Source organism: Rhynchophorus ferrugineus, unplaced genomic scaffold, assembly GCF_030347505.1.
Source record: "Rhynchophorus ferrugineus isolate W39M unplaced genomic scaffold, kcgeb_rfMv2 rfM3, whole genome shotgun sequence".
In the NCBI taxonomy this organism is placed as follows: domain Eukaryota; kingdom Metazoa; phylum Arthropoda; class Insecta; order Coleoptera; family Curculionidae; genus Rhynchophorus; species Rhynchophorus ferrugineus.
Window position 1 is genome coordinate 48,057,616 of NW_027472582.1, and position 14,490 is coordinate 48,072,105.

General features: G+C 32.5%; 1 protein-coding gene across 3 annotated transcripts in view; it reads left to right on the forward strand.

Annotated features, from left to right (window-relative positions):
* jing (AE binding protein 2 jing) overlaps nucleotides 1-14,490 on the forward strand; it is a 314,777-nt gene that overhangs the window by 146,002 nt on the left and 154,285 nt on the right. The window contains exon 1 of one of the 3 annotated variants that reach the window (XM_076401305.1): nucleotides 12,787-12,867. The exons of the other annotated variants lie outside the window; for them this stretch is intronic. Coding sequence (XP_076257420.1) covers nucleotides 12,857-12,867 — 11 coding nt within the window. The 5' untranslated portion in view covers nucleotides 12,787-12,856. Of the gene's footprint in view, nucleotides 1-12,786; nucleotides 12,868-14,490 lie in introns of those variants that run through there. 3 annotated transcript variants of the gene reach the window in all.

Consider the following 14,490-nt stretch of genomic DNA (forward strand, 5'->3'; position numbering starts at 1 on the left):
GTCCAACACACTTCCTTGTGGTGCACCTGCTTTAGTTTCTTTTATTGTAGAGTGGGCTTCCTCTTGTTTGACTGTAACATTCTGACTGCATGTAAGTTTTTAATATTTCAGTGCGTTGTTTCGGTAACATCTGTATCATATGAACAAGTCCCTCATGCTATACCTTATCTAAGGCTTGTACTACATGTAAGAATATTCTATATAGCTGAAGATACCTTTTATCTTCATAGACCAAACCAAATGTTATTTATTTTATTTTAACTTAGCCTATCATATACTACATTTTGTTCGTTTCCCTGTAATCTTTATATGTGAGTGATTTATCATTTTACAGTTACTTATATCCAACAAAAAACCGTAAAGTACTTTGATTGTTCTCTCACTGAACAACCACTGGCCACCGTTAGCATCTCGCTCAGACTCACGTTCGTACGCTGTGTACCATTTGACGGCAACACGCGAACCAGATAAGCACAGCGCTTGGCCGTTCGATTAAAAATGACGTAATTCCTGCGCCTCGCTCAATAAACGACTGTCGTAGAGGATAACTTATTAATTGGTCCCTAGTCGTCAAGTCGGATCGTTCGCGATTATGCAATTATATTCTGAAAAACGGCCGCTATCGTCACAACCGCCATTAACTCTAGACTGCGGAATCAGTGCACTGGCCTGCAGCTAAGAAAGAAGCTTCGCATCCTAACTATTAAGCGCGATCGTGTTTATCATTTTTATTCTACATTGGATGCAAGAAGATCTTTTTATGGTTGAAATTTTTTCGATCTTATAGTTTATAATTTATTAATTATCAAATACTTAACTGATCACGTTAACTCATTTGTATTTTACTAAATGTTATTATAAATAAAAAAATACAGAATGTGTGTATGAATGACATCCAGCATATATGTAGTTGTTGTTTATTTGTCAGTGCAAATTAATGTCAAAATATCGTGTTATTGAATTAGGAATTAGGATGGCTTTCAAGCATTCAAGTGTGTTTTCTGCATCATTGTTCATTTAGTATTCATCAATGATGAAAACTCTATCACTAGATGTTAACCTACTCAATGATCGTATAATGAAGTCATAAGTTGGTGATGTCTACATTACAATAACAGATACACTCTTAGTTGCTTATGTTCACAGAATTAATATAGAAAACTATATTTAATTTAACGTGATGGGTTTAGTTCTACAAGCGTTTATAAAGTCAGTATATATTTCTACAAGATTCGAATGCCAACCAGTCAGAAGAATTCATTGAATATTCACTGCTGTTCACTACTGAACAAGCATATATTCTCAAAATATAAAGAAAAATATTAATTAAAATCAAATCAAGTCTTCAGCAAGTGTCATTCAAATCCCACCATGGTTAGATTACAAAAAGTCCATATCAAATATATGGTTGCTTGTACATCAAATAGTTCGATGGGGCAATATTTCACCAGGTTAAGGTTAACAAATATAGCTGTCAAATAATATGTATTTGAATAATGTTATTTCACGAAGTTTTTACAGCCTGGCATGTGTGTTAGGGCAAATGGATATTTCGAACATTTCGAAGAATACTTCAAGGTATGAACCCAAATGTTGTCACCGAAGTCAAGTAAAGTAAAAGAAAATAAGCAGAGATCTGGTTTAGGAATTCATGGGAGAACTTAATATGTTAAAGCATTTTTAAACACGGATTTTGCAAAGTACTTGATGAAGTATTGTTACACATGCTTTTAAGTTTGTATGGCTATTATTAAAATAAACTTCAATATTACACTGTGTGTGTATTCCTTACCCAAATATTACAAGGTAATTGGATACAATACCGAATACATTTTTTCGTTCCACATAGCTGCCAAAAGTTTATAAAATCATACATCTTCAAATGTATATAATTTAAACTCCATGTATTTCTTTCAAGCCGATATAAAATGTATTCAATAATCATATGATGGAGTCGTGAAATATAAGTTGGTGAACTCGATATTATTATGCTTATTATATGCCTTTTTGGGGTTATGACTCGATGGTTGGAGGTAAGACGAAATAAATCAGTGGTTCTTTACATGATGCGACCGTTATTTATTGGCAAGTAAAAATATCAAAAATACAGTAGATAGTAGATAAAAGGTAACGGCGCTGGTTTTACCTGAGGACGAGGCTTTGGCAGTCGATGGTGGCACGTTTGAACTGAACGATGATCAGTGACTGAATCATTCAGACTACCTTTCAATAATATCCGAGATCAGCGTCTCGGGGTTGCCAGATCTTCGTAATCGTTTGCTAGTCTGCGCTAGCATAGCATGCTAGCATCCCGCACGTGTTCAACATCTGGGATAAATACTTTATAAATATTTTCTGGGTACTTTTTAGGTCGTTATTCGAAGATGTAGAATTTGAGATGCCTCAAGGTCGCTACACCTTAACGCATCATACAATTAGGATTAGGATTCCTAACTTGTTAAAAAAGCGATATCACACGCTTTAAACAACTTCACAGACGCACACCACATAATTCCGAACGAACAATTCCGTTTCCGTGGCAAACATTCAAGCCTTCATCAAGCTGCCCGCGTCGCAGCAACAATCTACCAGGCATTAATAAAAGGTCGAAAAACCGGAGCCATCTTTTTAGATATTTCCAAAGCTTTCGATTAAGTATGACACAACGGTCTAATATTCAAAGCAAAACAACTTAGTCTACCGATTTCCTGATAAATTCTAATCTAATTTCCCTGATAAATTCATACTTGGACGGAGAGTCCTTCCAAGTGAGGATCAGTGAGTCTCCTCTCGTAAACAGATTTTTTCACAACCGGTTATAGTTCCTACGCTATTCGCGACAGACTTCAAGTCCAACCAGTCTATTGCATGGTACAAATTCTGGCGGCTGATAAACCCAAGCAAAACTCAGGCTATTCTGTTCCACCGCAAGAAGGAATTCCGCGCATACCGCCTGCAAATTGATAAAGTCCCTATCCACTGGCTCCAGAAAGTGTCATACCTCGGTCTCCAGTTCGACCGCAGATTCCTATGGTCAGCTCAAATACAGCACGCTATTTGCAAAGGCAACGGCGTGTACAGCCTACTATTTCCACTCCTCTGCAGAAAAAGTAAACTCCCAATCCCCAGATCGCGACTCTGTACAAAATGCTAGTCCGTCCAGTCTGCTTCTACAGAGCACAGGTGTGGTACAGGTATGTCTTTGAGAGACATCTTGAAATACTCCAAGTGTACCAATTCAAGTCAAAGTCCGCTCGTTATTCAATGCCCCATGGTTTATGAGGAACATCAACACTCACCTCGAATAAGGCATCCCGTTTGTGAATAATTTCATGAACGTGCTCAGTTTTCATAGCTCAGGTTCTCCATAGGCGCCTTAGAATACGACAACACCTTGATTATATTCCTACCCATCCACAAACCTTGGTAGTAAACCAACTACGAAAATCCACCCGCCCGCAAAACACTTCACTATCCCGAACCCGAAGCGACATCAGCAAAAGACCATTTGGTTCTAGCTGGTCATCTTGGAATAAGAAAAAAAACTATTAGGATATTTTAGAGTCTATTACAGTAACAGATACATACTCTTAGTTGCCTACGTTCATAAAATTAATAACACAACATAAACACTATTATTATATGTACTAGATTACGCATTAAATATTGAGAGTATAGTCTTATTGCTTTGAGTTACCAGGTGGTCTATGTTACATAATGCGAGGATCTTTTCTAGGTAGTTCCCAAGATTCAGTCGATTTCTTGCTTCGCTATAAGAATTGCATTCTAAAAGGCTATGCTTGACAATTAGTTTTGTTCGACATTTTGGACAATTTGGACAAACAAGTGGTTCATTCTTTGATAATTGTTTGTGCGAGAGCTTAATTTGTCTCAATCTAAGACGGGTAAGAGTTGCTTGATTTTCTGAGTAATATCTGATTTGTATAGGCATACTATATCTTTTTAGTATCTTACAATTTGTTTTTATCTACCATGTTCCAGTTGAGTTGTCTAGTTTTTTAATCACATTGATAAGGTAAGTGTCTAGGTCTTTACTCCACATAGAAAGCTTTTCTTCACCTGATGCAGCTCGAATTACACTTACATTATATTTACATTACATTAAATTTACACTGGTCGACTACTGTCTTCAGTTTCTCTAGTGTCTAGGGTATTTTACAAATGCTGTTAAAAATTGTCTAATTTGGAAAGAGGTTGCACGGAGGTCTTTGGTGTGTGTGAATAAATTCACTCAAAAATAGGCAGTTACATGCTCAGTTTTCTACCTGGTGATTTATTTTTCTATTCAAATAAAGGAATACTCGACAACTGACGAACTTCCTTTGACCGCTACTAAGACTTCTCTGCGCTATCAGTACATCCATTAATTTTTGAAATTCTTTCCACATGTGAAGTCGTGTGAATATTTGTACATGTTTTATAAAACATAGCTTTTTCAATCTGCAGATTTTTTGCAATTTTAACAATATATTATGGACTGCATGGGACAGAAAAAGTAAATGTTTGTTAAATACCAAATTATCTCAGGGACGATTAATTAATTAATTTCCTTCACAAACTCTACTGCAGACACCTTCTGTGATTTACTTTTGGCATTTATCGATGCTCAAAAATATTGAAAACAAAGGGTTAAGCATTTTCAAAACTGACTCAAGCGCAGACTTTAACCTAAGCCACCTTGTTTTACTACGGCGTAACAATTTTTGATACTATACCATATATCCGCGTCTGTTGAACTACAGAATTTTTAGAATTATTCTAACTCTAGAGGTGTTCAAAATTGCTCTTTAATATCATTCATAAGTAGTTTGCGCATATAAGTGCATAAGAAAAAAATTAAAATTTTAACATTTTTTATCAATATTTTTAAAAATAATATTTTATTTTTTAGCTTTTCGGCGTTGAAACAATTTTATAAAGTGTTGACTTGATAACGGTTAAGGCGACAGGAGACAGAACGATGCACCTATTGCTGCGTATATATAATATAGGATTATATTATGTATGATATATTATGTTATTATGGGATTATGTATGTACGTGGATTGTATATTTTTTTTTATGTTGCATAGTTTTAGCTGTTTGTGTCCTTAGCTAATTTAACTAAATAATATAACTTTATATCAAATCGCTATGATATTTTTTGTTCTGATCCTGACATATCCCCGTATTTAGAGGTATTGCTTCTTGTGAATCTCTACCGAGAACATTGATGCAATGGTAAAATAAGTTAAAATATTTGCCAAATACTAACTTTTAATACCGCAATTAAGCAATATTTCCAATCTCCCAATAAACGCGAAGGTTGGGTCGATATTATATCATCAAAATATTCATTATTTCCTTGTGTCACCTCACAGTTAGGACAATGATTTGATTATAATGTTCTAAGCAATTTTATACAATAACTGAATTTTAAAAATACTTAAATTAATTCACAATCCTTTTATATCAATTTTAAAAAAAAGTATATTGATAAAAGAGGCAACATAAAAACTATAATTGGTGATTATACGTATAAAAAAAATACTGTATGGTGACGAAAGAGCAGATGTTGGGGTGGTGCGTGTGGCTGCGAGTGTATGTGTACTTGTGTCTACGTGCTGGATTACAGCTGCGGGAGAGAAAAATGGACTCTGGTATAGGAGAGACCCCACGATCAATACTCGTTTTTAGGTACCTAGACACTGCCGAACTGGTCCAAAACTCATTCGATAATTTCGTTTATTTATTTTTCGTTGCTTTAGTTCACTGTACTACATGTACTCGATGTTGAAATAATATTCATTGTATAAAAAAATATTCAAGGTTTATATTTCAGATAAATAGCACGATCGATTTCTTTATAGGTCATATAATAAATACTAAAACAATTGTGAAAGGTGTAAAGCGAAGCCTTGGAATGAAATGGTAAATATATGTGATCTACCACAGTGGTGGTGTTGGGGTGCGTTATCTTGATAAGTTGATAACATCTTAATGATCATTTTAACGCTACGATATGAAGAAAACTGACCTACTAAAGTCGATTATTTGCATTTATGGCGTTATTTTCTTATTTTGAAATTTGTCATCTCGCTCAAGAAATATAAAAAGACAGCGAGTGCTCTGAATATGAAGTAAAACATTTTTAATTAATTTATTCGCATCGTGTAATAGGCTAGATGACTATTTTCGAAAAACTACGTTATGATAATTCCACATATTTACTTTATCCGAAATAAAAGTCATTTCTGCAAAAAATGGAACTAAAAAAAATTGACGTTTGAAATAATGTAATTTTCGATGCGCGCTAAAACTTTTTGGCGCACTGAACGTTTTGTACAGATCTTATTTATACATTAATTGCGATAGTCGCGGGTTCGAATCCTGATGGGGCATGGTCGTAAATTTATGTTTGTGATTGTTTAAAATATCTGAATGTTCTAGGCAAGAGTGTAAAATCCGACAAGGAAAATGATCCCAGTCACGCCAGTAACCAGGCTGGGTAAGACCGGATGTCTTCTGGGATAATTTCTAAAATTGGTCACTCGCCAGTCGGTAGGCTTAATGCTGAGGACCGTGGTTCTGAGTGCACGTTAATCTTTAGGCCCAGTTCAGATAAATCCATAGTTGGTAAAAGGAGACTTTAAAATATATTTAAAAAATTTTTTATACATTATTTTAATAATTTTGTGTTTATATTCGTAACACTTGTTTGTGTGTAGACATTTTAATATGTATCGTTGTTGTGAGGATCCCTAATATAATTATAAATCGGTAAATACTGTAAAGAAATTGTGTATTTTCATTAATTTACTAACGGCAGTAAGATAGTTCTAAAGCAAGTATTTTATATTTTAAGTGCATTTAACTAAAACTGTTCATAATATTTGAGGTTAGGCCTCATTTGTTTCATTTATTTGACTCATATAGTCCTTAATAATTTGGTTCTTTAACTTGCTACTAAATAGTATGGAAAATTATATTTACTATAATGTGATGGGTTTAGTTCTACAAGTATGCATAAAGTCAGTATGTATGTTTCGGCAAGATTCCAACCATACCGAAGAAAACAGGCTTTTAACTGAACTCGCTGAACATTCACTGCTGTTCACTACTGAACGACCGATACGCTATCGAAATGCAATAAAAAATATTAATTAAATCCAAGCCTTCAGCAAGTGTCAATCAAAACCCACAATGGTTGGATTACAAAAAGCCAGTATCAAATATCTGGTTTCTTGTACATCGAATAGTTCGATGGGCTATCCTTCACCAGTTTAAGACTAACTGTACGATGTAGTGTATAACTGTCATATAATACGTATTTGATTGAACAATCTTATTTAACTAAATTGTATGTAAGTATTATGGTAAATAGAAACATTTTAAAGAATAGTTATGATGTATGAGAGGGAAGAGATTCAAATTCAGAGTCAAGTAAAGTAAATGAAAATAGCAGAGATCTAGTTTAAGAATTCATAGAACTTAATAGCTAAAGCATGTCTTAACACATATTTTGAAAATTACTTGATCTAGTATTCTTGGTATTATTAAAGTAAACTTCACAATGATAATTTGATAGAATACTGGATACATATTTTCGTCGGACAGAGTGTAGAGTAGCACAGAGCAGCTGCTGAAAGTTTATAAAAATCAAACATAATTTTCAAATATATATAATTTAAACTTCGTTTCTATTATAGTTACTATTTACTGTGTAAAATAAATATTTTAGTCATTTGTTAAATACATTTGCAACTGTATCTTCAAGTTATCGTCATAAAATGTTTCAGTATGTTTGTCATCGATACAATTTTTATTTATCTTAACAAATATACGTGATTTCAATCATTCAATTCTCCCAGATCCCAACTGACAATTGTACTATAATTAGGTACTCTTTGGAATTATTACCTGTACTTATTAATTTTCTTGCCAAGTGTTATACTGATAATATTTTAACTTATTATGTTTTTATTTATTATTGTTCTTCAATATTCTACCACATTTTATGGTTAGTGTGTCTGTTCCAGTACTCTTTAATTTTTTTGTTTCGTTTACAATCACACCGTACTGTAACTATCGACGAATCAATTTTGGGCAAATTTTAGTCATTTGCTTTGATAAATCCCTGTTCAGTTTTCCCGTTTGTCTTTTCTTTCCATTAATAACATAAAACAATTGTTTTACAATGAATATATGATAAATAATCCAAATAAAATCGAATGCGGAAATGATGGTTAGAAAACGGTAAGTGATGTAAATCTTTCGTAGTGCTTCTGTTTGGTGTTTGACAGCTTTTTGTGTTTTTTTTTCTGGTAAAATAAAAATATTTTTTATAAGTTCTCTATGATATATTGTTATAAATATAAAGCAAATTGGTATTACAGACTAACTACATTACTACAGTCATCTAGGCTATATTTGGTTGTACGAAATGATCGGACGAGTTCGTCGCCAACGGAATAACGAGTACCTCGACACTGAACATACACTTCCTTCGTTCGTTATACGGGGTCTGAAAGAAAATGCAACATAAACATACGGTATTGTGAGCAGGTAAGCCCAAGAGGCAAACAGCTGATGAGACTTTTATGTCGGGCATGCTGAAGGGCAAGGTACTCGAGCACCGCCTTCAGGTGGACTCATGTTCGTTCTGTTTCTTTATCGAGAACAATTGCCAGCTCTTTATTATTATTTCCATAATATTTACAAAATTATATAATAGAGTACATTATTTAGTTGATTTATTTACCCATTCAGTTTTATATTAATTAAATAATCGTAGAGATAAAATATTTGAAAACATATTATTGAGATGCATGTGTTTCACCTGACTAAATTATTATTTTGATTAAAACATTTTTATCTAGTAGCATACTATCCAGTAGGAAAAAAATATATATTTTAAGTATTTTAGTTGTGTATCAATTATTTCCCAAACTTGAAAAGAAATAATTAGAATAAATTTTATCGAAATTTGGTGGTTTTAAAGAATTTTTGTAGACATTAAAATTATTTTTATTATGTACTATATTTTATGTGACTTCTTTTGATTTAATCAACCCTCCAAGTTTGATCGACAGAATAGTTATCAAATAGATTGCAGCTAATTGATTTTCAAACTAGTTTAATACGGCTGCAGAAATAAGGACTTTTTAGTTTTAAATGAAACATAAATATTTTCAGAGGTTCAACATTTTACCCATTTATTGTGATAATTATTATATACATGACATGTAGAAAATCTTTAAAATCTGTAGGTGATCTTATTACTTAAAATTAACACTAAAGTTTTAATCAAGAATCAACTTCACTAAACTTAGGCAAATGCACATATTTGCAGTCTGAATCAGCCCCATCTTTATTAGATACACTTAGTACAATCTTAATTATACATTAATTTATTAATTATCCACGTTAGTATGATTTAGTAATCTTCTTTCGTGTTTCAAGGCGAAATCTTGGATAACTTCGCAAATCCAGTTGATTTCCAGGTCATCGTGCATTTCTTCGTTGGTTTCGTAGCGATAGGCATTGGTAATAAATCGAAGAACCTTATTTTAACAGCGTTGTATGACTGGTTTCGTAGCGATAGGCATTGGTAATCAATCGAAGAACCTTATTTTGACAGCGTTGTATGACTAGTTGATTTGAATTTTTAGTGCAAGTATATATTAGATCAAGTTGAGAGTATCTTCCGACAAACCATTATAGTTTTTTTATTTTGGTTATAATGTGTTTTGCTTTTTGTCTTGTTAAATACATTTGCACCTGTATCTTGAAGTTATCGACATTTATCATCAATACAATTTTGATTTATGTTAACAAATATTCGATGTTTCCAATTTAATCTACCGTCAAGATGGATTCCAAGGTATTTAACTGATTCTGCTTGAGGAATCGGGCATCCATTGAGTGATATAACTAAGTTTTTATTATTTCACCGCAATGCAAAATTAACATGGACAGATTTGGAACTATTAAGTTGAATTTTCCAATCTTTCGTCCATTTGTAGATTTTGTTGATTGGCACTTGTACTTTTTCTATTGCCCTATGTCGTGGTTGAGATATGTCGTTTGCCATAATAATTGTGTCGTCAGTAAAGGTTCCATGTAGTGTTTATTTTGTTGTTGAAATGTCAGCAGTGTAGAGCAGATACAGGAGAGGTCCTAAGACGCTACCTTGTGGAACTCCAGCCGAGATATTTTAAATGTCGAGAATGCCATTTCGTGCGATACTCTAAATTTTCTTCCGAATAAATATGACTCCAGCAATTGATAATAGTTACGCGGTAACAATTTGGTCACCTTACAGATTAATCCCTAGATTAACTAAAATAAATTATTACAGATTAATAATAATTAATTATTTATAAATATCTTTCAAATTACATCTTCTGGTGAACTCCGAGCTTCGAACTTCTATCTTCAACAAATTTCAAAAAGATTCAACCATCACACTGCTGTTTTTTCCTGTTAAATAAATTGCACTGTACTACACCATCAAATGGTTTTTTTCGAATACATAAATACTGACGTGAACATTTTTTTCTCCATTCTCATGTCTTTGGGATTCTCTTGATTTCAGATAACTTGATTTCTGGATCTTCAATACACGTCCCTTTGGCTATAGCTTGTTTTATTTTAAAACAGGCTTCCCTTTGTTAGTGTAAACTTTTTGAGTTGCTACTTCTGAAGTTTATGGATGATATAAGGTCCTGCATATCGAACCTTGTCAATAACTGAGCAGACTTTTTTATGCGATGGCTTTTTAAATGACGCCTGGGATTCATGCACCTGGTTAATTTTCGAATGTTTGTTCTTAGAACCAAACTCATGGACAGGTATTAGATCTTGTTTTTCTAGAAATTGTTTTAATATTTTCAAAACAAGTTTATTTAAATACTAATGTCTGTAGTGTTTAGTCCACTTTCGACATGTTTTAGTCGAAATGCTGCATTAATCAAGTTAGTAAGTTCTTTAGTTACTTGTCTTGGTACATTTTGCAACACTTATCCGCTTATTAAAGTATATGAAATTACAGTTTTTTTGAAATCTTAGTGAGTTCTTCATATTCACTTTCGTTTGATATCCACGCATATAACGTTTACCCTGCGTAGAAGAACATGTCCACCAGTGAATATCAATCATCGTCAACTCCCCCAAGCAGAGCATGTTATATATTGGTATGCACTTGGATCGACGCCTAACCTGGAAGAAGCACATACTCTCTAAACGGAAACAACTGGGACTAAAATTATATCAAATGTATTGGCTCATCGGGCGCAAATCCAAGTTATCATTAGATAACAAGGTATTGCTGTATGAGTCTATACTCAAGCCTATTTGGTCATATGGAATCCAACTATGGGGTACCGCTAGCAAATCTAATATATCCATCATTCAACGGTTTCAAAATAAGGTGTTGCGTGCCATTGTTGATGCTCCGTACTATATTTCAAATAAAGTGATACAACGCGATATTCCTCTAGAACCTATAACGAGTGTAATTCAACGTGTTTGTGTGAAGTACTTCGAAAGAGTGTCAGTGTATCCCAATGTTCTCGCTAATCAGCTAAATATGCGACGTGATAGGGAAGTGCGTAGACTAAAACGTTTAACACCACCTGATCTGATTACTGGACATATGTAGGCTTTAGAATAAGCTTTAAAATAAGACTAATTAATTAAGATAATATTTTATACAGAAGATTGCTTAATGAAGTGATTTTCTACATGCCATGTATATATAATATAGACATAAGAAATACTTATAAAAAAAACTTTCGTTTGGTTTGAAGTTTCATTCTAAATGGTCAGCGAACGCTTTTTATTGATGTTCAATTATCATCTACATCTCTTAAATTAGATTTTTTGTGGGCTTCCAAAGCAAGTGTTATGTTTCTCTATTTTTGAATTCTTAGTAACAAATTTTGTAAGTTTTGTAAGGTATAAATAAAAATTGAGGATGGGCACGTGGTAAATAGAAACTAAGGGGATTATTTATGGTGTATTCGAGTGATTGACAATTTACAGTTGACGATATAGCTACTCGAGGGAGGCCAGAGAAGAAAGGCCATTTAAATCTATGTCGGCTCCATCGTTGGGTCCTAGATTGAGGGTGGGACTTGGGTGTTTTCTCTTTTGTTCTGTTGGGAATTCCATAATTTTGTAAAATTCTTTTGTATCCTGGGGAATGCCATACTATTTACAAAGACCAATTCAGATTGTTGTTATCGCTGGTTGTTCTGATACAGGATGGATGCTCACATATATAACATATTGTTGGGATAACGGAATACTGATGATTGTCTGTGCAATATTTTATAAAACGCTATGAATTAATTCCAACCACTAATATTTACTTATTACACAAACGTTTATTTTAGGTAAAATGATAACGTCATATAATATTAATTTTAAAACAAATTCAGTTTGTGTAATCTAATCTTACTTTTATTATATGTTATTACATACGGTAATTTCCCTAGACTGGATTACCATTGCAATTAATTTTAAGCTTGCTCTTTACGCAAAAAATGTGTGTATCAAATAAAACCTCTAAATATAGCATTAAATTCTACTCGCTGTTTTCTGTCTCTCTCTAGCGCGCCCGTTTTTCCGTCGCATGTCGAGGCATCAGCCAGGCATTGTCTCCAGATTGAAAATAATATTTTCAAGTGGGGTATTTTTATAAATAAACCATCCTTTCATTAAAATTAATACTATTTTGTACACGGTTTCAGTTTTAATCGTGACATTCTGATGACAGTATCCCATTATAGGTGAAATATATCTATTGACATTTCTGTTTGAGTTGGTGAACGAGAAATAGAGTTTTTCTACAATGAGAATATCGTAAGTAATTTATTAACACACAGTGTTTGTGACAATTATTTTAAATATATATTTTTTAACTTTGATCATGTTTTAAGCCTGGCGCATAGAAAACAGTTTTTCAACATTTTTATAAGCATATTTTCAAATGATTCTACACAATTAAACAATTTGGTATATTTTTATAGAATACTAACTTTAGGTCCGTTAACAGAATACACTATTTTATAAAGGATGTTCCCTAGGAGTTTAATTTTTTTCATAATTTACATGATTTTACTAGTAAAACACAGGCACTTAATTTTTTTTTCGCAAAATGACGATTATACAAAAAAATATTTTTGTCTACAAAAAGATATTATCGTTATATGAAAATAGCGTTATAACCATTATGATCAATTAAAAAGACTACATTTCTACGTAATTTTCAAGCCAGATTAGATCTGTTACAATTATATTGCTTACCGATATGGGAAATATGTTTTCGAGGATAATACGCTCAATACAAAATTTTGAGGATATTGTTGACACATTTCCAAGGTTGTATTTTACTTGTTCAGTTTTCCTTCACGATATTAAGTGAAGTCAATTCTATATAAAATTTTATACATTTTCTTTATCAGCCCCAACCCAAGTGTATATATATATTTTAAATTATATATATATATATAAAATGGTTTAATCCTGAATAACCGTTTGTAACCTACTCCAGTGTTATACAATAGCAATAATTCGGTATTAATATAAATTGTTTCAAAAAACCTTTATCATGTTTTTATTGCTTTTCGCAGAACATCATTCCCTTATCTGGGGGATGATTGAAAATTCATTCCTATTAACCAATATATTCTTTTATATTTCAATTGAATTTTTGTGTTCATTCCAGTGATCAGGATTTATCACAAAATACTTATTATTGTTACTATACAGGATAAATAGTATTTTTCTTGGTGATTGATGTGTGTGCAATTTGTTTTGTATGAACTGTGTATATGAACTCAATATGCGCTTTCATTAACTTTATTCTCAATATCTGCGTCCAGTTACTTGTACATGATGGACCGGAAATAGAATTGATCAACAATCATTGAATTCAACGCGATGGTACATGTATGCGACGGCATTGAATTATTTATTTCGATTTTGTGCATATCTTCTATAGAATGTTTTCATATAAGTAGATAGAGAACCCAAATCCTTGTCCCAAAATGTTTTGACGTAATGAAAACCAATGAAATTTATATAGATGTGTAGGTAATTTTACAATTATAATTTTATTTATTAAAGTCGGATGATGTAGAATATATCCGTAAAACACTTTTTTCTTTAACCGAGTTGACAATACGTAGTCCAATATTGTTATATAAGAAAGTTTTACTACTAATTGTTCACAGATTAACTGCCCTTTTTTGACGGAGTTATTTGACAGTTTGAATTTATTACAATATTTATTTTTTCAGTTTTCATCAGTTGTATACGATTTAATCGGCTAACGTTACGCTTTAATTAAGTACCACTAATCTACGTGATTTTTTTGTTGTGATATGACGAACACCAGCTATTTTATTTTTATCTGTAGACATTTTTTATTCTCTATTTATTTTGGTCTTTTAAATTAATCACTATTTTTTATATATCATAGCT